General features: G+C 35.2%; 1 protein-coding gene across 1 annotated transcript in view; it reads left to right on the plus strand.

Moving 5' to 3' along the window:
• The window catches only part of DCLK1 (doublecortin like kinase 1), a 596,478-nt gene that overhangs the window by 462,755 nt on the left and 108,683 nt on the right, over positions 1 to 25,040 (plus strand). The window contains exons 7-10 of the mRNA XM_053708444.1: positions 3,313 to 3,421; positions 6,803 to 6,860; positions 11,777 to 11,896; positions 18,311 to 18,457. Coding sequence (XP_053564419.1) covers positions 3,313 to 3,421; positions 6,803 to 6,860; positions 11,777 to 11,896; positions 18,311 to 18,457 — 434 coding nt within the window. The remainder of the gene's footprint in view (positions 1 to 3,312; positions 3,422 to 6,802; positions 6,861 to 11,776; positions 11,897 to 18,310; positions 18,458 to 25,040) is intronic.

Raw genomic sequence — 25,040 nt, forward strand, 5'->3', positions numbered from 1 at the left:
AGCCTAAGTGAAAAAGCCTTATTCTAATGGATTCAGGTATTCGGTGCCCGATAAAGATTTTTAACAATGGAGAAAAAGCCTCTATAAAGAGGCTGGATTCGTTGATAAAATATAAGGGTTTAAATAACCCTCACAATCCCTAGTTATTTACCAAATGGATTATAAATTGTTTTCCAGTTTAATATTATCTGGTGCTTTAATGCATTTGAAAATTGATGTCCTGATGTCTCAAGTAAGCAAATAACTAACTTACGTCAGTAAAGAAAGACTGGCAACATATTGGCGTGCGGTGAGGTCAGAGGCTGGTGAGGCACTGGCTTTGATACACCAGAGAAGCCTATATATTAAAAGGAAGAGACATCAGTGAGGTGCCAGTTAGTACTTTACAGAGAGACTGACTGTGCTCTGTAAAGTAAAGAGAAAGAGAACCTATGAGATAGATTATCTTCCTCTTCACTAGTTGACACTACAGAGCACAGTCAGTCTCTCAGTTAACTGGCACTTTCCTGTCTCTTCTTTTTAAAACTGCACTGCTGACCACCTCCTCAATGCCTGAGGGACTTGGTTTTTCAGCCCCCTATTTTTGGGAGGGATTTGTTTACCCTTATGCTGCACAAGTCGTGAAGCAACCAGGGCTGCCAACTAGCAAAGAAAGATTTTGGAGGTGAGGGGACACAGGCCACAATTGCATATCTTAGTTCATGCAGTAAAGGTTCTGGTATCCTTTCATGCAATCCCTAAGACTTGTGCTGCCCACTGCATGTTGTTTTTTTAATTGTCAGTTCAAGAGTATACTTTTGACCTTTTTTCTCCCACGCTTTTATAGAACCATGTCTGTATTGGTAGGTATATGGAAACTGGATTAGGTAAGAAATTCCTTGTACCTAATCCAGTGTCCATATACCAAACCAATACAGATATGGTTCCATAAAAGCATGGGAGAAAAAAGGTCAAAAGTGTACTCTTAAGCTGACAATAAAAGAAGCAACATGCAGTGGGCAGTACAAGACTTAGAGGTTGCATGAAAGGATACCAGAACTTTTACTACATGAACTAAGAAATGCAATTGGGGCCTGTGTCCCCTCACCTCCAAAAGCTTTATTTGCTAGTTGGCAGCCCTGGCTGCTTCACAACTTGTGCAGCATATATATATATAATGCCTCTTCTTCTAGTCTTAACTTCTCATCTTGTAAGGCTAACTGTGTATGCACTAAACAGTAAGGGTTAACAAATGCCTTCCAAACATAGGGGGCTGGAAAACCAAATCCCTCAGGCAGTGAGGATGTGGTCAGCAGTTATAAAAATGAAGAGACATCAGGGAGCTGCCAGTTAGCACTTTACATAGAGACTGAGTGTGCTATGTAAAGTGAAGAGTAAGAGAACCTCTCATATGAGATAGGTTCTCTTTACTTTACAGAGCACAGTCAGTCTCTCTGTAAAGTGCTAAATAGCACATCCCTGATGTTTCTTCCTTTTTATAAGTGTGCTGACCACCTCCTCACTGCCTGAGGGATTTGATTTTTCAGCCCCCTATTTTTGGGAGGCATTTGTTAACCCTTATGCTGCACAAATTGTGAAGCATCTAGGGCTGCAAACTAGCAAAGAAAGCTTTTGGAGGTGAGGGGACACAGGCCCCAATTGCATATCTTAGTTCATGTAGTAAATGCTCTGGTATCCTTTCATGCAACCCCTAAGTCTTGTGCTGCCCATTGCATGTTGCTTCTTTTATTGTCAGCTCAAGAGTACACTTTTGACCTTTTTTCTCCCATGCTTTTATGGAACCATATGTGTATTGGTTTGGTATATGGACACTAGATTAGGTACTAGGAATTTCCTACCTAATCCAGTGTCCATATACCTACCAATACAGATATAGTTCTATAAAAGCATGGGAGAAAAAAAGATCAAAAGTATACTCTTGAGCTGACAATAAAAGAAGCATCATGCAGTGGGCAGCACAAGACTTAGGGGTTGAATGAAAGGGTACCAGAACTTTTACTACATGAACTAAGATATGAAATTGAGATTATTGGGGCCTGTGTCCCCATTCCCCTCACCTCCAAAAGTTTTCTTTGCTAAGTGGCCCTGGCTGCTTCACGACTTGTGCAGCATAAGTGTTAACAAATGCCTCCCAAAAATAGGGGGCTGAAAAGCCAAATTAAATCCCTCAGGCAGTGAGTGAGGAAGTGGTCAGCAGTAGCACACAGTTAAAAATTAAGATACATCAGGGAGGTGCCAGTTAGCACTTTACAGAGAGACTGACTGTGCTCTGTAAAGTGAAGAGAAAGAGAACCTCAACGCTATCTCATAAGTATCACTGAACTGTGTCTTGTATGTATATATATATATATATTATGCACTTTTAATTTGTTTGACAGTATTACATTTCAATAGCACATGCGTGCATTTCGTAGCGGCAGCAAGATCCGACACAACTTCCTTGTCAGAATCTGCTCCCTCTGAGTGAGCATGTTCCTAATTGTAATAATCTCATTCCACACATTCCAAATTAACATATGTGGAGTGCAATTACGTCATACAGAGCATGCGCACTCAGAGGGAACAGATTCTGACAAAGGAGCAGAATCTGATAGAACACCAGCTGCCTCTATTAGGAGCGTATGAGCCGCGAAGAAGCACCACTTGGTGGCACTGGTTTTTGCGGCTCATTACAATCAGCCTACATAGCCATGTAGAGACAGCTGGAGAGCCGGTCACCTCTAGGAGCATAATGAGCCGTGAAGAAGCACCACTGGGTGGTGCTGGTTTTTGCGGCTCATTAAAAATCAATCAGATCGAGATCATTCATTGAGAGCCAACATAAAGTTTACATACTAGACGTGTTGCGCATGGGCAATGGAGGGCAGCAGAAGCGGCTCAATGGCTGCCTTCATTGACATGGCACGGAACATGGATCATTCTTTCATCGGCCAAACCATAGTGTGGTGGTGCGGTGGTAACTATAGTTACAGTACATTGGCAGACAGACCGGGGGGGGACATGGGGGTGTACACATCTATGCATGATCATGATGCATCGTTCAAATTAGACCCCTTTTTTTTTAATCCTTCTTAAAATGTTTTTCTTCTCTCATTAGCAGGCGAGGCGCTGCCTCACCGGCCTCCTATGACAGCATGTCACCATAAATACAAATCTTTGTATTTATCTACAAGAATAATTGTTTTACACATCAAAATAGTGATTATTTAATAACTGCTATATTTTTACAAAGGTCCACGTTATTAGAATTTGTTTTTGTATTTTTACTAGCACAGATTACTTTCTGCTTAATTAAATGCCTGGCTTTTACAGATATTATGGATGAAGGGTTCCAGGTTCCTGTTTCCATAGCTGAAAGGTATAAAGTTGGAAGGACCATAGGTGATGGGAACTTTGCCATTGTAAAAGAGTGTATAGAAAGGTTAGTAGCATTTATTTCTTTTTAATGGTTTTCTTTATTCTGCATTGATATATTTTAAAGAGACATCGAACCTAGAATTTTTCCTTCATGATTAGAGCATACTATTTTACAAAATGTTTCCAATTTACCTGTATTATCAAATTGACTTAATTCTCGTGGTATTGTTTGCTAAAGAGAATTCCTAGGTAGGTAGCGTGCACGTGTCTGAAGAGCATAAGGGCAGATGTTTTGCAAGAATACTTTTGAGCACTAGATGGCAGCAGTGATTTTATAATAGCATTGTTAAATAAATTCTTGTAAAACTGCTACCAGAAATTTCTCCAGACATGTGCACAGTCCTGAGCCACCTGCTTACTTTTCAGCAAAGTATACTCAGAGAATGAAGTAAATATGGCAGTAGAAGGAAATTTGATTTTTTTTTATCTAAATCATGAGAGAAAATGTTTGTCTTTCATGTCCCTTTAAGTTGCAATAATTTTAAATGTGTATTTATGTGTGTACATGTGTGTGTAGTATGTTCTGTTGCAAACTTTTTTCCCAAATACAAAACTTATTAACAGCTGTACACTGTATTCATCTTCACTTGCAGAATAGCTTGCAGTTGCAGCAGACTTGATGTAGATGAAAGTAGATCAATGGTAAATTAAATACTGTGCTTTGTGATGTGCCTGGACATAAGTGTGGAAAATTAGGCCTAGTTCCTTTTGCTTTCTATGGAAGCTGCTATTACATAATACTGACAGTAACCTAGGGATGTTATAAATGGCAGCTTGTAATGGTTCCTTTCATTGGCGGATGCCACTTGTTAACAAAACTTTTCTATAGCCAATACTGCAGTATGAACATGTTTAGTATGGGTGGTGGTTTTAACAGCAGAAGTGGCTATTTCAAATAACAAAGTTAAGGTAAAAATGCATAACTGGAAATTAATTTAAAGGGAGACAATGTTACAGAACCATGCCCCTTTCATAGATTTGTTGACCTCTGTGTGACTTTTTATGATGTAAATATTTGTTTTTTACTAACGGTTGCCAGATTAATGGGAGACAGATTTCCCTCCCTCGTTGTATTTTATAATAGGTCATTTGAAACACTGGATGTGACTGGTGCAGAATCAGAGCTCATATTTTGCATGTTCTATATTGTTTAGACCATAAGCAAAAGACTAATTAGATGTTCCTTGGCTTTTCAATCAACTTATAGTCTCTGCTGTTACAGCCCCATATGTACCACTGATGTCCGCTGCCCACATTCCTCCTAACAAGTGCCTAAAAAATACTGCACAGGCTGCACCTGGCAACACCATTTAACAAAGACCTATTACCAGAATTTGCTTTTTGGTCTCTTTAAGGAATGTGAGGCAAGCAAACATTTTAATTGGAAGCAAGATGTATTTAATGTTCCTTTAAGTGAGAGATATTTTCATCACTGAAATTGTGCATGAAATTAATGTATGTCATTTTGCATGAGAATGTCCCTTTTAACATTATTTGTAGCCAAAAGCTAGTAATATTACAGTGCTATCCTACTATAATGTTAAAAAAAGAACAACAATTAAGGTAAAACTATAGTTTTCGGTTCTTGCTCAAACACAAAGGTTTTATGGAAATTGCTGGTGTCAATATTCAAACACCAGCTAAAATAAAACTGTATCTTGTTACCTAAACATCTTCTGTTAATAACCAAAGGCTACACCACTTAATGAATTTTGCACATTTGGAAATAGAGTAGATATCAAAGAATACTGTTGTAGTCTTGAATTCTAATAAAGTTCTTTAAAGTTCCATTTTCATAGAACAATGAGCGTTGGAATTACAATCCAAATTATAAAACCAACTGTTAAAACTCCTTAAACTGTAAAAACCATGCTGTTTTCCATAGTCAAGGAGAGCATGACATTCAGTTATACGTAAGGCTGAGGAATTATCACTGGGGGGGAATAAAATCTGATAGCATGAGCATAAATCCTCTGTAGACATGGCTGTAATTGTTAGATAACATTCAAGTCTAATGTACTAGATAGATATCTAATTATTTACTTAGTGATCACCGTCTATAGTTTGGTTGCTTACAAATAACTGTTTATTCCTGAGTCCCAATACATTTATAAATTAAATAGTCTTTGTCTCAGTCACTTCAGTTATACCAGTGCATGATTATAAAGCATAGAATCTGAACTTTAAAGGACATTTTTTGTAAGAAAATGTTGAATTTGGCAAGAAAGTGAGCACTCGTTATGTTATGTGATACCATTTTTTCAGAGACAGGGATTATGTAGTAAACATAGAAAAGACTCTGTTATGCATTTTGTCTTCTGTTAAATATATTAGTTCTCCCTCTTCTCACTTTTGATTAAATACTTTTCTTCATAACAGTCTTTTCCAGTAGCACTAACATAAGGGGTTGGTAATACTACAGTGATCATTATAAAGTAACATGATACCTAAAAGTTAAATCACTTGATAGTGATGTACCATGGTTGTAAAAAGCTGACATGAGTTTCTCTATGTAAAAAAGGAAGATAATTTACCTCAAAATTTCCTCAGTAGCCACATCCTACTGTTAAAGGTCTTTTAGCATCCACTCAGGATGCTTGTTCTAAGAGTTACAAGAGCAGCTAAAATAAAACTGTCACACAGTAAAAAGAGTAGCTCTAGTCCACAGACCACTTACTATGGTGAGCTGAAGACATTTTGAGGTAAAATATAGAGATGTTAACGTGATATTTCGTGTCAGCTTTTTACAGTTATGCTGCATCACTTTCAACTCATTCAGCATTTGGGTATCATGTCTTAAGCAGTAACTAATAGTTCTAATTTAAATAGTCATTGCAGTTTAAAAATCTCATGACAGGACATCTTAATACTTTTCTGTCTGCACCAAAAGTGAACGCAACTCTATTTTGTTACGATATTTGTTTTTTTGTGAGAGAGCATACAAATAAAAATACTTTCCAGTTAACTTTGTTATAAAATTGATGTCTTTCTCTCTATCTATTTTGTTTAAATCTGACCCCTTTCTATGATGACATACTGAAGTAGGCTCTGGAGGGTGCACATGCCTCAAAAACATTATGGCAGGAGGTGTGTGTAGCAGTCTTATACAAGCCACCTGTAGAGGGAGCTTTAGATTGTAGTAGCTTTAACCACAATGGTAAAGATCTATGGTAAACTAAGTTTGTGCTATATAGCTAGAATTACTGTTAAATAAAGACTGAACACAAAGTAAGAGCGCATGATCTATCTTTGTATAAGAGCAGTTACAGCAGAAAGTGCTTCCTGCTGTAATATTAACTAATCATCATATGGATGAAGAAAAAATATTTTAAGAGATTTTTGTGAGTAAGTTTAATGAATTTGTGTTTATTTCTTATGTTTGTAGGTCAACTGGCAGAGAATACGCACTGAAAATAATTAACAAGAGCAAATGCAGAGGCAAAGTAAGTATATATATATATATATATATATATATATATGTAATATATGTTTAAACAGTGATAATAAAGAAAAAAAAAACAAATACATCAACTAAGCATTGTTATTGTACATTTGGTTAGAAATAGTATTACAAAAATGTTTGTATCCAATGGCAATTTAAAGGGACATAAAACCCCCAAAAATCAGATAGAACTAATTTTAAACAATTTTCCAATTTACTTAATTCATCAAATGTATTTAATTCTCTTGATATCCTTTATTGAAGGAGCAGCAACACACTACTGGGAGCTTACTGAGCACATTAGGTGAGCCAATGATAATAGGCATTTATGTGCAGCCAGCAATAGTGCATCGCTGCTCCTGAGCATAGCTGGGTATTCATTTCAACAAAGGATATCATGAGAACAAAGCAAATGAAATAATAGAAGTAAAATGAAAAGTTGTTTAAGATTGCATACTCTATCTGAATCATGAAATACATTTTTTGGGGTTTCATGTTCCTATAAGGTAAATATTAAATAAGGTAAAAATTGTATAACTTAGTATTTAATGAAATAAAAACTCTATTATCTTTTTACAGTCTATTATATAAATATTTTTCCTAATTGAACAATATTGAAGTTAGAGTACGGAAAATACAGGCAAAATTTGCCCCCCTCCTATGCCAACCTCTTCATGGGTTGGTGGGAGCTGTCCCAGGTCTATGCAGATGAAAACCCCTTCAGAGATCACATCTCATTTTACAGGAGGTTCATAGATGACCTCCTGTTTATATGGAGGGGTGACCAGACCATAGCAGAACAATTTCTAATGTATCTGAATAAAAATGACAATAATAACGACATTAGCATGAACTTTATCTTTAATTGGAATGAAACAGAGACCCCTTTCTTGGATCTCCTCCTCACCTCCAATGCATTTTCTCAACAGATAGATACTAGTTTGTATCAAAAAACAATTTGCACGCACAAAGTTGTAATCCCAGACATGTTTTTAAGGGGATAGTAAAGGGGCAATGCTTGTGCAAAAAACGCAAATGCACAAACGAAGATGTGTTTTCAGATGAGGGGGAGGACCTTAAGAGAAAGTTTCTATCATTTCAGGTGGAATGCCATTGAAGTAGTTGATGTACCACGTAGAGGTGGGAGTAGACAATTAATCCTAGAAAGGCAAGAAATTTATTATCAACAAACTCAAAACTTTGGTACCTGAAGGGTTCAATTCCCAATTTGACATAATTAATTTTTGGAAATAGTGGTCCTAGCAAGTACCCAATATGGGGCATGATGTTTAGGAAGTATGAATTTGCTTATTGTTTTCTATTTGATTGTAGAATGAGGTAACATGTGTTTCCATTTATGCTTGCATGTAAATTTCGTAAACATTGCTATCTATATATTTTTTGCCTATTTACCATCTAAAATTATCCTGAAGATAAAATAACATAAGTATCCAAGATTGTTATGACATTGTTATATTGTTCAGCTGGATTTGAGCCTACGTATGTACAGATCTCATCATATGGTAGCCTAAAACCACAATATGTAGCGTTAAATGCACCATTATATGTGAATGTTTAAATACCTTGCCTTCATTTGCTAAAAGTACATGGGATTGAAATAATATGTTTGTCTCATGTAGGCCATTTCTAACATCACCTTGTATGTTTATCTTTTTGCCTTAATTTTATTACAACTTCAAGTGAGCAATATGGTATTGTTGTTAACTTTAACACCTATAATGTAATCATGTTTGGTTTCAGCATAGCAAGAGTTAATTGTTAGTAAGACTTTTTTTAATTGAATAATAGGGCAAACACATGCCTTCTTTTTTAAAGGTATAGGATCTATGACTATGGCTAGGATAGCTGAAATAAGATATGATCATGTTTTTACCACTCACCTTCTGTCAATTATTTTACTATGCATCAAATAAATTGAACTTTTTAATCTTTTGGATGTATTGTCCATCTCGTTACTTCTTTTCTTAAATACGGAAAATGTAACTGGACAATGCAGAAGACAAATTACCTTAAAATATAGATAGAATTTCTTATTCATATATTTTATTAAATATTAATCACTTTATCTCAAACTTTTAGGCTATTAACAAAGGTCAATTGTGTTAAGCACCTTTGATCTCCCACTGACTACTTTATTTAAATGAACTCTGACTCCCCTCTCCAAAATATATCATTTTGTAATACTGTGATTTATAAAACATGATTTTAGTTTTAGTAACTTTGAACACTTTTTAATGTTTAAACTTTTTTTTTTCTGCTGAACAAATGGAGCTGTCTGTTGTTTATAAAGTCTAAATTTATTTTGTCAAATAAGTACTTTACTAATGTTAGTGGCAAAAAAGTTATCTACCTGGGTAAACTGCTTCATCTATATCATGTGAACCATATGAACCTTAAAGGGACATGAAACCCAATATTTTTCTTTCATGGTTCAGATAGATTATAAAAAAAAATAAACAACTTTCCAATTTATTTCTCTTATCGATTTTGCTTCATTCTCTTGGTATCTTTTATTGAAGAAGAAACAATGTACTCCTGGGAACAAGCTGAAAACATTTGTAAGCCAATGAAAATGGTTATGCAAGTTCAGCCACCAATGAGCAGCTAGCGGCAAGGTCCCCTGAGCCTATCTAGATATGATTTTCAACATAGGGTACCAAGCGAATGAGGCAAATTAGATAGAAGTAAATTTGAAAGTTGTTTTAAATTGTATGTTCTATCATGTCCCTATATGAACGATAACATCTCAGTAGCATATATAATGGTTGATAATAGAATGCGTAAAGTTTACCTAAATGATTTACATTAAAATGTATATTTGTCTTAAAGGAACATGTGACTGTAAAATGTGTTTCCCCTTAAAGGGACATTGTACTTTAAAATATATATCCCTATAATGTCTTTCCAATGTATGGGAAATTGCTCTTTTAGGTCTAATTTTTATATGAAATAGCTGTTTTACATTTTATATTGAAAGGACAACCAATTTAAATAGAATGACCTTGCAGGCAGAGCAGATCTCATTATTTTACCTCAGTGTATATAATGTTTATATTTTTAATAGAGAATATAGCAGTATTCATATTTTCAGTATTGGTGGACTGGTAAACAGGCAAATAAAGGTAAATGAATGTTTTATAAACAATTTAATACACTTCACCAGGTAAATGGAACTGTGGGATTACATTAAATGGGAGATACATTTACAGTAAAATGTCCCTTAAATGCATTCTCAATTACTTGTTATACTAGTGGCAGAGTATTAAATGCATGGGAATTGTACTTTTGGTTTTATTTTTGCATTTGAAATAGCTGATTTTGTTCATTGAAACCACAACCCATTGTTGTCAAGCATTTACCTATACAAATGGCCTGAGCCTGCAAGAAGAGAAGACCTCCTTATCTCTCTGTATGCACAAAGGCCAATACTGAGGGACGGACATTGTCATTATGGTGGTGGTTTTAATGAGCAAAGCCTGGTATTTCAGTTGAGTTAAGGGTTCAGATGATTATACATTTAAAGGGACATAAAACCCCACATTTTTCTTTCATGATTCAATTTTAAACAAATTTCTAATTTACTTTCATTAATCAAAATGACTTTGTTCTCTTGGTTCTCTTGTTCTTGTTCTCTTGGTGTCTTTTGTTGAAAAAGCAAGGAATTTATCTCAGGAGCGTACAGGAGCATTATATGGCAGCAGATTTGCAAGATTGTTATCCATTTGCAACAGCACTAGATGGCAGCACTATTTCCTGCCATGCAGTGCTTCAGACATCTTCCTATGTATCTCTACAACAAAGAATAAATTCAAGAAGGGAAAGTTCTGGATTTCATATCCCTTTAATACAATGCTGCTGGTATAAGTAATTGGGAACATTAAGATCAAAGCGATTTACAGTAAAGCTTCTCTTTAACGTATTGGTAGACATGTGCACACTACTGAGCATACCTACCTGTTTTTCTACAGGATACCAAAAGAACAAAATCAATTTGGTAATAGAATTATTGGTGTAGTGTTATACATTGTGAAAACACTACTGCCATCTAGTGATCAAAAATATTATTGCAAAACTGCTGCCGTATAGATATGTGCACACTAGTACCTAGGTATTCTCTTCAAGAAAGACCATTGGAATCAAGTAAATTTCATAATACAAGTAAATAAGATATTTTTTTCTTTCTGAATCATGAAAAAAAACTTTGAGTTTCAAGTTAAAGTAAAATTAAACTATCACGATCCAGTATACAATTAAAAAAACATATTTTCAATATACTTGACATCAAATTTACATCTTTCTCTATCCTTTGTTAAAACTTAGCTGCTTTCCATGAGAGCATACCTAGGTAGGATCAGGGGCGTGCATGTGTTTTGAGCAATGTTTGGCAGCATTGTTTGCAACTTTATTCTGAAAATATGAGATCGATCCCAAGCCTGTTGAAAAGTTTATCAAATTATTTTTCTACAATCATCCCTGTATACTTGGAAAGTCAATAATGTATGTCATTTTAAAACACTTTTAAATTCACTTCTATTTTTGTACTTTATTCTCTTGGTATCTGTTGTTGAAAGAGAATATGTACTGTACATATCCTACACTAGTGGGTGCTGGCTGGTGATTGGTGCCTGTACATATTTGTCTATTGTGATTGGCCAACTAGATATGTTCAGCAAGCTCTCAGTAGTGCATTGCTGCTCTTTCAGCAAATTATACCAAGAGAATGAAACAAATTTGATAATAGAATTAAATTGGAAAGTTGTTTAAAATGACTTGCTCTATCTAAATCACAAAAGAAAAATGGTGTGTTTCATGTCCCTTTAATGTGTTTATGTTCTAGTCTTTTCTGATAATTGAGGAATTGATAATAATCAGAATCTTTCATCACTTTCCTCTTAGGAACACATGATTCAGAATGAGGTTTCTATACTGAGGAGGGTGAAACATCCGAATATTGTTCTATTGATTGAAGAGATGGACACACCAAGTGAACTGTACCTTGTGATGGAGCTTGTTAAGGTGAGTGCATTAACCATAAGTAATGCAAGATTTGTGGGAAAAAATAAAGGAATTTTGTTTTACAGAATTAAAATCCAAATACAAATAAAATTTGTGTTATAAAGTTTTGCAAATTAGCAAATATATTTCAAGAAATTGGAAAAAATATGCTGTGAAATTCCAATAGCCAGTATCAGTTTTAGAAAACTTGAAAATTATTATTGTTTAAAAAGATAAATAATCCCTTTGTTATTCATTCCTCAATTTTTCATAACCAACATTGTTATATTAATAGACGTTTTACCTCTGTGATTACCTTGTATCTAAGCCTCTGCAGACTGGCCCCTTATCTCTGTGCTTTTTTACAAACATGCATTTTATCCAGTTAGTTCTTGTTCATTCATAGCTTAATGGGAGTGAGCACAATGTTATCTATATGGCACACACAGGAACTAGTACTGTCTGGCTGTAAAAAAAAGCTAATAAAATGTACTGAGATAAGAGGCAGCCTGCAAGGGCATAGAAACAGGCAGACATTTAGAGGTTATAAAGTATATTAATATAACAATGTTGGTTTTGCAAAGTTGGGGAATGGGTAGTAAATGTGTTATCTACTTTTTTAAACAATAAAAAATCAGGTAGCCTGTCCCTTTAAGTGTTAGGGACAGACACCTACCTGTTAGGGCTCTATGCAGGGGCCAAGAGGTTGAGGACTAAATCAAGGAGGTGTCTGTTGGGTGGAGGCATGAGTGTTCCATAGGCACAATTTGGAGGTCTGTGTGTGGGCATGGTTAGGTGGTTTAAGATGCAGCTTAATGATTCATGGAGGTGTCTAGGCATGAATGAACAGCGACAGGGCAAGGCAAATTTTAACTCTCCTCCTCAACCCCACCATACTAACAGGGAAGGAAAGCAAAAGATTGTGGTGGTTTTGCATCCCTGTTTACCCCATAAAACCGCGACTTTTTTTTTTTTTTACCTGAATACTGATAAATACACAGTGTTGAATAAAGTGTATTATGCAACAAGGTTACTACAAACAACCCATTAAAAGGAATTAGTAGACCCATCTTCCCAAGAGACCCAAAGCAATGTACAAATAATCTATTATGATTGGTCCCTCTGTAAAAAATAATTGTAACACATAGACCTTTCAGTATATCTGTGAGACATGTTCTTGTCCACCATTAGACTTGTTGGTGTTGTTCTTATCAACCAGTGAGTTAAGTCTTTAGGAATGAGTCATCCAAAAAATTGACTTCCTGTTAGTTTCAAAATCAATTTAAACAGCTTTAACTTAAGTGTTTGTCCTGCAAAAAAAGTTAAAATAGTTTAAAGGGACACTAAAGTCAAAACTAAACTGTCATGATTCGGACAGAGCATGCAGTTTTAAGATAATTTCCACTTTACTTCCAGTATCAAATTGTGGTCAGTTTTTGATATTTATATTTCTCAAGCTGTTTTTTGCAGTGCTTCCTTTTCACACAGGAATTATTTGTGCCATCTGGTGGACAAAGGGAGAAATATTTTCTCAGAAATGTCTCCTTGAACTGAAATCTGCCATATGAATTCTGAGTAATAAGACCAATAATTTTATACATGAACAACTAGTAAAAAGAATGTTATTACTGTATCTCATGTCCTTTGTAAATAATATATTTTTTTGTTAATCATCTAGTTCATATTAGATATGTCTTACTGTGTTTATTCAAAATGCTGATTTTCTTCAAAGGGCCTCATTTTAAGATCAACTTTCTTTTCATTTTTCATCCTCAATAAAACAAATCTCCCACTTTTGCCATAAGTCTTTGTGTCCACTGTTTTTTTAAATAATTGTACAATCATCAAGACATTGGGAAACAGTAACTGCATGGCAACAAATTTTATAGTCAGACTTCTTTTCCTTTGCCATGTTTGGAATCAGTACATCAATAAAGTACCTAAAAGCCTCCCGGTATAAAAATACACTGTAATGCTTTAATACAAGACAAAAACGTATGCATTGCATGTGGAATATAATTTTAAAGTGTAGCGTAAATATGTGAAACACGAAATTTACAGGGGCTGCTTTGATAGGAGCATCAGTAAATGTATGGAATGGCTATACTAAGGTGTGTATGTATATATATATATGCGTCAAAAAATCACTATGGTTTACTAATCAGGAGTGAAAAGCTACTAGCCCAGAGGGAAAAAGTTATTAGTCCACTCAATGTTAAAGATAGGAAAAAGTCAAATTTGAAGTCGTCCGCTGCAATTTCTAAGTCTTCCTGGACCACTGGAAATTTCAAGCCATATATATATATATATATATATATATATATATACACAAATCCATTGAGGTATAACACTTCTGGTAACCTGTTCACAGACTGTTACATCTCCATTGCCCAATGTGCACTTCAATGTAAATGTATAGTCCCAAAGATTAGAAGGCACTCACTGGGTCTTGATAAATCCGTTTAATTTAAAGTGATGTTTTGGAGTTACCCCTCTCCTCAGACAAGCACAGGCTTGTCTGAGGATGAGGGTAACCCTGAAATGTCACTTTAAATAAAACAAATTTATCAAGACCCAGTATGTGCCTTCTAATCTTTTGGACTATATATAAATATATATATATATATATATATATATATATATATATATATACACATATATATATATATATATATATATATATATATATATATATATACACCACACACACACACACACACATATATATATAAATCCAGTGAGGTATAGCAATCCTGGTAACCTGTTCACAGACCGTTACATCTCCATTGCCCAGGGTGTACTTCAATGTAAATGTATAATCCCAATGATTAGGAGGCACTCACTCGGTCTTGATAAATCTGTTTTATTTAAAGTGACATTTTGGGGTTACCCCCGTCCTCAGACAAGCACAAGCTTGTCTGAGGACAGGGGTAACCTCGAAACATCACTTTGAATAAAACGGATTTATCAAGCCCCAGTAAATGCCTTCTAATCTTTGGGAATATATATACACACACACACCACACACACACACACATATATATATATATATATATATATATACACGGTGAAGGAAGGCACTCACTGGTCTTTTCTTCAAAAAAAACTTTAATAAGCGTGACGTTTCGGGGACACACTCCCCTTCCTCAGACAAAGAATAAACTGCAAGTGACTGGACATATAAAGCCAGCCCAGGTATGTGGTGTTTGTGCTACGATCACATTAACAATGGCATATCGGGTGTGTTCTTCCTTAAGTAAATAAGTTAGTTATGGTTGCGCTACAATGTACTTAACACTACTTCGATTGGTATATGAGCCTCAGGCTGTATGTGTATCCGCATTGTCTTATCTTGTTTTTGTTATAAAAGGCAGCATGAATACTCTGCCTACACTATACACTACAGCATTGTTTTATCTTCTTTGAAGTGACAGTCATATATGGTCTTGTAACTCTGCCCATAGTATTTATTATATTATTTTTTAGTACTATTTGATAGGGATATTCTTGAGATTAGGTCGTTTAATCAGAGTTTATATTCAGGTTATCCAGGGGGCTGACAATGCGCACATAATCTTTATTATATACACTATGATATAGTCACTATTACACTTGTACATAGATACAACACATGTGCTAGGGGGGACACAGGTATTTATTTCACTTATTTTGTGAGTAGGAGAATCTATGCTCTATTCTCCTTATATTTCTAACATATCAGCATGATACGTTTATTATTACACCTGATTGTCTTGTTCACTTCATATGGTTATATGCATATGCTGCTCTTTAATATAAGTTTGTCCACATGTGTTCTTTGATGTTTTTGCTAAATTTATGTTTAATATGATTTTTAATATGTTTTATTGTGGATATCATATAGTTTTTTTAACAGCAGTAGTTGCAATTAATTTGCATGAGTAACACTGATCACATGATTAGAATGTTGTTGAGGATCACCATGGTAACTGTTTTGGCGCAATTTTCACTGGGAGGAGTTTATTTGGCTTTATATGTCCAGTCACTTGCAGTTTATTCTTTGTCTGAGGAAAGGGAGTGTGTCCCCGAAACGTCACGCTTATTAAAGTTTTTTTTGAAGAAAAGACCAGTGAGTACCTTCCTTCATCGTGTATATTTACCTGCTGGCACCCTGGCATCAGGATTTTGAAAGTGAGAGTGCTCTCTATCTATCTATCTATCTATCTATCTATCTATATATATATATATATATATATATATATATATAAAACAATTTTCTGCGAAGCACTCCTGGATTATAGGTTAACCACTGAGTATCACTATTCCATCCCTGTACATTGATGAGTGCCAGTTCCCTGGTAGCTCCCTACTTCAGCTTAGTCCCCCTCAAGAGTGCTAGTTTGAGCGACAAGGTGGAAAAACAAATTTAACACAGTCTGCAGCAGCTTGGATGCTAGATTATTACAATTGTTGTTATTATTAGCATTTTTTTCTAAAACACAACATGATGACATGACAAAAGTTTCAGGAAACAAAACAATGAGGATGACGTAGAAGACCCTGCACATGAGTTGTCATGTGAGATTAAATGCTAAAGAAATTACATGGGTAAATGAATAATAAAGTGAGAGAGATCAAAAAAATAGGTTAGTGTAGTTTCTACATGGCAGAAAACAGAAGTGTTTTAGTGAATGCTTGAAGTTTTGAAAGCTTGAGACAAATCAAGTCGGACAAAGCAGATAATTCTGCAGAATAGGTGCTGTACATATAAATGTAAGTATCTAATAAGAGATGATGAAAGATGCAGGTCTTGGGCAGAGCAAAAGGGGGCAGGTAGGAAATAGGAAGGAGATTTGCAGACAAGGGTAGATATTCTTTAGGGTACAGTATTACATTTGATATGCCAAGATTTTGTATTTTATTCTTGATGCTCAGGATTTGCTGAGAGCTGCAGCAGATGAGGAGCAGTGTATGATGAAGATAAGTCTAGAAGAGACGATTATGATGGAGGAGACATTAAATAACTTAGTAGAACAGAGATCATGGAGCTGCAGTAGAGAGATGTGATTAGAGTATTAGTTATTTTTTGTATGAGGAAGTGCTGAATTGTATAGATATGTATATGGTGGATGGGGTAAAAATTGGCCATGGCCAATGACTGAAGGAGAGGAGCAGATGGAAGTTGTTAGTCAAATGTAACCTCCAAGGCAGCTGAGATGAAGTGATGACAGTGTTATTAATGGTTATTGGGAACTAAAGTGTAAGGATAGTAGATGTAGGAGGTTTAGAGATTTAGATAATGAAAAAACATTCAGGATGAGATATTCAGTAGCCATCTAGTGGGGCAAAGGAGCAAGATGGAATATAAGCTTGTTGAATTTGTGTGGTCGGCAAAGAAGTGGTACTGAGGCCTATAGGACGTTATTAAAGGAACAAAAAATTGTACTCATCCCACAGTTCCTAGAAAGACCAAAAAGCAAATTCTGCCAATCAACTGCTGGAAATGAAATAGCTGGTTTACACAATTTACTTCATTTTGAATACTTAGGATTTAGAATTTGCTTTGTTGACTCTCTAGGTAGTGTTGGGCAAGCACAATTGTTTTCACTAAACAAGATGTGTTTAATGTCCCTTTATAGAGCCGAGGGATGATGTGTAGATTGAAAAGAGAAGAGGACCAAGAACTAAGTATTGTGACAACTTGTCAGAGACTGGTAAAGGGGCAGAGGTTGTGCCAGAGAAGGAAACACTGAAGGTATGGTTAGAGAGATAGGAAAAGAACCACAAAAGGGCTGTGTCACAAATGCCAAATTAGAGCATTAGAGTCATCATTATCAAAGGCTGCAGACAGATCTAGAAGGCCTTTTTTCCTGTCTGTAACCAGGTCATTTGTCAATCTCTGTTGAGTTTTGGAACTAAAGTCTAGATTCTAGATGGATGTTTTGAGACATGATGGAGTAAAGAAAGGGTGGATCAGGGTTTCTTAAGAATAGTTGTGACTAGTGTATGTTTAAGCTATGAGGGAAATGTAACAATTTAAATGGAGAGACTGAATAGTTTGAGTAGATGAAAAGAAAGTTAGCAGATGTAGCATGACTATGATCATGGGGACAGGTAATAAGATAATGATATGAGGGCATCGTATGTAACAAATGCAAAGGAGCTGAGTTTGTGGTTAGGCAGCTCTTGGTTATGTGTGATCACTCTTAAGGAGGGGAATCGTTGGTTTTATGGGTTGTTATTTCATGTCAAGTGGGTGGAAAAAGTATTGTACTTATAGAACTGTGGTAATATGAGGGCAGTATAAACATTTGGAGCTAGGGAACTGAGTAGCCCTGTGATATTTTCACAAGGTAATTTGAATATTCCTTTTAGAATACAATTGGTTATCTTCCCATTATGCTGTTATCTTTAATAATTTGTTTTGATAAATACATTGTTTTTCTCTTGGCCCAGGGAGGAGATCTCTTTGATGCAATTACCTCGACTAACAAATACACGGAGAGAGATGCTAATGGAATGCTTTATAATCTAATGAGTGCTATCAAATATCTGCACAGTTTAAACATTGTACACAGGGACATCAAGCCTGAAAACTTACTGGTAAGACTGCTATTGTATAATTTTCCGATATTAATTGAACCGTTACTTATTATATTTACTGTAATTATTATCAATTCGGTTTTAAAGGAACTGTAAAGTCAAAATTAAACGTTCATGATTCAGGTAGAGCATGTGATATAAAAATATTCCAATTTACTTCTATTATCAAATGTGCTTTGTTCTTTTGATATCCTTTATTGAAGAGTAAAGCTTGGTAGGCAGACAGGAGCTCAGGAATGTGCATGTGTCTTTAGCAGTCTATAGCATCATTGTTTGTACCTATGTATAACACTGCTTTAAACAATGTTGCAAACACTGCTACTAGATAGCTTGACACACATGCATGTTCCTGAGCTCCTATCAGCCTACCTGATAACAGAAGTAAAGTGAAATGTTGTTTAAAATGTCAAGTTCTATCCAATCTATTAAAGTGTAATTTTGACTTCACTGTCCCTTTAACAAAGTGCACAAAAATAGATAATAAAATATACCACATGGGCAATAAGGTGGTAAAAAATGTCAAAAGAAACAATTACAATGAAGACAAATTGCAATATCTATTTATAGTTTATGTTGGCACCCTATTTTATAACTCAAAAGCAGGTATTGTACAAGATAGAAATTATCCTGTGATACCTAGAGGGTTTTGTGATCCTTCAGTTTAAAGAAAATAAAACTTTATAATGAGTTCTTAAAGGGACACTGAACCCAATTTTTTCTTTTGTGATTCATATAGAGCAAGCAATTTTAAGCAACTTTCTAATTTACTCCTATTATCAATTTTTCTTCGTTCTCTTGCTTTCTTTATTTGAAAAAGAAGACATCTAAGCTAAGGAGCCAGCCAATTTGTGGTTCAGATCATGGACAGCACTTGTTTATTGGTGCTGTTCAATCAGCAAGGACAACCCAGGTTGTTCACCAAAAATGGGCCGGCATCTAACTTAAATTCTTGCTTTTCAAATAAAGATACCAAGAGAATAAAGAAAATTTGACAGTAGGAGTAAATTAGAAAGATGCTTAAAATTGCATGCTCTATCTGAATCATGAAAGAAAAAAATTGGATACAGTGTCCCTTTAAGCAAATTAGTATATTTTAGTAGAGGGAGTGGCACACTTTGTTCACTATTTTCATCTTGTTTGTAATTGGAATTTTCACCTATTGCACATGATGTCTAAAGAGTAGTGTGAACACTAATTTAAAAGAGGAGCCTCTCCTTTAAAACGAAAACAAAAAAAGTTATGCAAGTCTAGTCTGTAAGAGAGCTACATCACTTATTTCTAAATCCTGTATTTGATACTAAATACCCAGTAACTGCAAGTTCCATATGAGCTATTTTTCTAATTAGATATTATTGCCACATCAAAGGATCAAATAGAGTGAAAGAGTTAACAGACCAGAAGTATTTGAGAACTGAAGAGAAATTGTCAAATAAAATACCAACTAATTATCCAAAAATATCTTATTTAAAAACAAACAAAAAAATAAGAGGCAAATAAATAGCATCTATAAAACACAGATAATCAAGTGCTGTAAAAGATAAAATATAACAGCTCAAGGAGAAATGTGCTATCATAGGAAAATGTGAACATTGCTTTGTGCAAAAATAAGAAGAAAAATAAAGAAAATAAACCTATAGGAACAGATTTTCATGGCAGATAAAAAAAGGCCCATCAAGTCTACCCACAATTCCATCTGAAGTGTTAGTTCAATGAATTGTTAGGATAACCTTATGTATATCCCCTCAGGTCTCCTTACCACCTCAACTGGAAGTTTGTTCCATTAATTTACAGCCCCTTCTGGGAAGAGCTACAAATTATTCCTGAACCCATCACCCTCCTATATGAAATTGTGACCCTTTGTTCTGGTGTAAAAATATTTAATCCACAGCCTTATAAAATCCCTTACAAAACATATTTAACTGCAAGACTGAATTGCAGTGAACTGATAATAAGTGCATACCCTGGATTAATATAAATGTGCTACAATACAACATATGAGTTTACTAGGCATCTGATTATTCATCCAACATCAATCCAAGACCCTCTCTTAAACTGAATTTTCTTTTTTTTTTCAATATGTGTAATAAAAATGAATAAAACAAACATATTTTTGCAGTAAAGAAGAAGTGGTAGACAAATTACATTCCACTTCACAATTAATGTGGAGATCACTTTCGACAAGTTCATGTGCCTGTCCATGAATAGAATATCTTTATTGACTAAACTGTATATGGATAATGTAGTAATAAAGCTGCCCCTTTATTCAAATAAATACTCAATTAAAAAATCTGACCTGTTGTTTTTGAATATTGTTTTAGTGGGGCACAGTAAATTGTTACTATGCTAATGATTACCAGAGCTAGTTTAATACTAGGTCTAAGAATACAACTATATCATTCATTAGACTTTGAGATTTATAGTGTCCTCTTCCTTTTAAAATGTTAAGAAGAGGTATATAGCAGGGCTGTAGCAGTCACATGTCAGTATTCATTAATATTGGTAGGTGGAATGTGAACAGTAATCTCCAGAGAACCAAGCTTACCCACTAGTTCTTAAGCAATCTATTCCCAAGTCTTAGACGTTGACAGCCATTGCCTGCAGCAAGTTTTAATGGTCTAAAAAAAATCTTAGCCAAAAAATCATACAATGTGAATTTACTTAAGTTGTTTAAGTTTTACCAACAAACACTCAGTAGAGACTGAGCTGTCCAGTGAAAGATTGTTATTGGTAAGTTATTATGGTTTATGAAATAGATGTGCATTATGACTGTATTAAAACTAAGAGTGAATGTGTGACCTTTATAAATTATAGATAGATTACCAGTAAGCAAAAAAGTAATCACCAAAATGAGATTGGTATATAGTCTACTAACTGACTCATTTCTGGTAGTCAGTTTTAAAAGGGATGTATTAAAGCAAATATTACATGTTCATTAAAGCATGTAATATTTGCATTTCTAATTCCAGCCTGCAATGGGCTAGATTACGAGTGGAGCGCAAATGTTTGTGCCTTAATGATAAGGGGTTTATCGTGAGGGTTTGCGCTCATCAGGCTTACCGCTTGTTTTACGAGTTGAAAGTAAATGCGATCGCTTGAGCGCAATCGTGATTTATGCTAGAATGATTACCGTGACATTAGAGCTCTGGTTAACTGTTTGGCGAAACATAAAAGTTGCACAAAACAAATCAAAAATAAATTACAAAGTACTCTAACACTCATAATTACACCATCTAATTAAAATTATTAAAAATATATATATATTGCACACAAAAGTTATAAACGCTCAGAGAAACAAGGTCTCAGGTGTTAGAAAACAAAAAGACAGGCAAAGGGCTTTAATATAGACATACATACAGTCATGGCCAAAAATATTGGCACCCCTGCATTTCTGTCAGATAATGCACCACTTGGTAGGACACAAAAAAGTAGAGAGAAAAAAGCCAAATCTGACACATTCCACGGAAAAGTCCAAAAATGGACTGGACAAAATTATTTGCAACCGTAATTTAATATTTGGTAGCACATCCCTTGGAAAAAATAACTGAAATCAATCGCTTCCTGTAACCATCAATGAGTTTCTTACACCTCTCTACTGGAATTTTTGACCAGTCTTCTTTCACCAACTGCTCCAGGTCTGTCAGATTGGAAGGGTTCCTTTTCCCAACTGCAGTTTTGCAATCTCTCCACAGGTGATCTATGGGGTTGAGATCTGGACTCATTGCTGGCCAGTTCAGTACTCTCCAACCCTCTGTCTTAAACCATTTCTGGGTGCTTTTTGACGTGTGCTTTGGGTCATTGTCCTGCTGTAAGACCCATGACCTCTGACGGAGACCCAACTTTCTGACACTAGACCCTACATTGCACCACAGAATTCTTTGGTAGTCTTCAGATTTCATAATGCCATGCACACAGTCAAGACATCCAGTACCTGAGGCAGCAAAACAACCCCAAAACATCAGTGAACCTCCACCATGTTTGACTGTAGGGACTTTTCTTTAAAAGCATAATTTCTTTTTTTGAAAACAGTAAAATGATGGGCTTAACCAAAAATCTTTAATTTTGTTTCGCCTGTCCACAGCACATTCTCCCAAAAGGATTTTGGCTTCCTCAGGTAAGTTTTGGCAAACTCCAATCTGGCTTTTTTATGCTTCTGTGTCAGCAGTGGGGTCCTCCTGGGTCTCCTACCATAGCGCAAGCTGACACATTTGTACCCTGTGACTGAAGGTCAGATTGAATTTGTCTGGAAGTTGATCAAGGGTCTTCATCCACCATTCAAGCAATCCTTTGTTACAATCTTTGATCATTTTTTTTTTTCTTTCATCCACGTCCAGGGAGATTAGCTACAGTGCCATGGGCTGTAAACTTCTTGACAATGTTCCACACAGTGGACAAAGGAACATTAAGATCTCTGGAGATGGACTTGTAACCTTGAAATTGTCCATGCTTTTCCACAATTTTTGTTCTCAAATCCTCAGACAATTATTTGCTGCTATTTCTCTTCTCCATGCTCAGTATGGCACACAGAGACACACAACAGAAAGGTTGAGTACATTTTTCACCATTTTAATTGGTTGCCGGTGTGATTTCTATATTGTCAGCACCTGTTAATTGATACAGGTGAGTTTAATTACAAATTACAGGAGCATCACAAACTTGGAATGCAATACTTTTGTCCAGTCCATTTTTGGAGTTTTGCATGGAATATGTCAGATTTGGCTTTGTTTTCTCCACTTTTTTGTGTCATACCAATACAAACAAAAAAATAAACATGAGAATGCCTAAACATTTGTAATTGCAACAATTTTCTAGGCAAAGTGGTGCATTATTTGACAGAAATGCAGGGGTGCCAATTTTTTTGGCCATGACTCTACATATACATGTCTAAAAATGGATATGTATTTATTTATTTATATATATATATATATATATATATATATATATTTATATATATAATAGTCCCTTGAGAACTCTGCACTCACTTATTCATCCAGCAGCAGCCTGGGGTGCATCCGATAATAATACAGTATCCAGAGTAAAGAGCACTCACCAGGTCTTAACATATATAACAATAATACTTTATTGTGCCATACGGTGATGTTTCGGGTTAAAATCCCTGAAACGTCACCGTATGGCACAAAAAAGTATTATTGTTATATATGTTAAGACCTGGTAAGTGCTCTTTACTCTTGATACTATATATATATATATATATATATATATATATATATATATACTCTATATATATATTTATATATGTGTGTGTGTGTGCATCTATATATATGTACATATGTATTTATGTATTTATATGTGCATATATGTATTTACAGACATATATATATAGTGTACACATATAAACACATATATACATATGTATATATATATATATATATATATATATATGCAACACACCTCCAGTGAAGTCTCAGGATTTTGTCAAAGTAAATTTAATTGACCATCTTCAAAACAGCAAAAAATATACTATATTACATTCCATCATGTGTACCACGGAATTTGTAATTTACATGCTGTTTTGCCCATGTGGGAAAAATTATGTTGGAAAGACGCAGGGGACACTACGAGAGCGTATGGCAAACCATAGATTGGCCATGCCCTTGACAAGGGATGCTCCAACCATCCTGTAGCTCCCCACTTGCTAGAAGCCAAACATCTGGTGGCGGCAGTAAGAGTAATCCTGATCAACCACATCCCCAAGCCACCCAGAGGGGGTGATAGAAACAAGTTGTTACTCTACGGGAGGCCGAATGGATTTTGAGGCTGGACACTATTGTTCCAAAGGGACTAAACTCTATGCCTGATCTGGGCATTTTGTTGTGATCTTAACTGGGTGTTGATGGGTAATAGGGTAGCAGGAATTGCATCCATATAAAGGAGTGTTGCAGATGTTCGGCATCTTTAGATGCGGGACATGTGCATGTTCACTTCTGATCTGGGTGCCGCTTTGGACCCTATTGATTCAGATGTGGTACCCCAGCAGTCTGATTAATTATATTTCCAGCCATAATCCCTAATTATTATCTTTTTAATCTTGCAAATATCACCTGGTATACTAGTGAATACATTGATAAGGTTATGAATCTCTCACACATAGATCACGGACCAATAGAGAGTCCCTTTAATACATCATACTGGCTGGCCCAAAACCAGTTGTTCACTTATTGCCCCTTTTTCACTGTATTAATGCCCTTTTTCAATCCAGCTAGCTATTCAATTTAGAGTATGTGTTCAAATAATGTGGTAACATTCTCTGCATTGTACATGGTTATGTGCAGTATTGACAGGATCACTGGTCTATTCACAGTCAGTGTTTCAGTTTATATTTCCTCAATTTCTTATCTTTCTTTACTCTTTATTTTTTATCTTATTATTTTTTTATCTTATTATTATTTTTGCAGTAGATTACACACTGTTACTAAGTCAGTACATATATATTTTGCAGCTACTTGACTCACAAACATGCAGTGCATTTAAACAACTGACAAACTAGTTATAAACTTCGAGTTCTAACCTTCTTGACTGCATATCACTATCTATGTAATTTATAGTTAAGAGTTCCTGCACAACG

Source organism: Bombina bombina, chromosome 3, assembly GCF_027579735.1.
Source record: "Bombina bombina isolate aBomBom1 chromosome 3, aBomBom1.pri, whole genome shotgun sequence".
In the NCBI taxonomy this organism is placed as follows: Eukaryota; Metazoa; Chordata; class Amphibia; order Anura; family Bombinatoridae; genus Bombina; species Bombina bombina.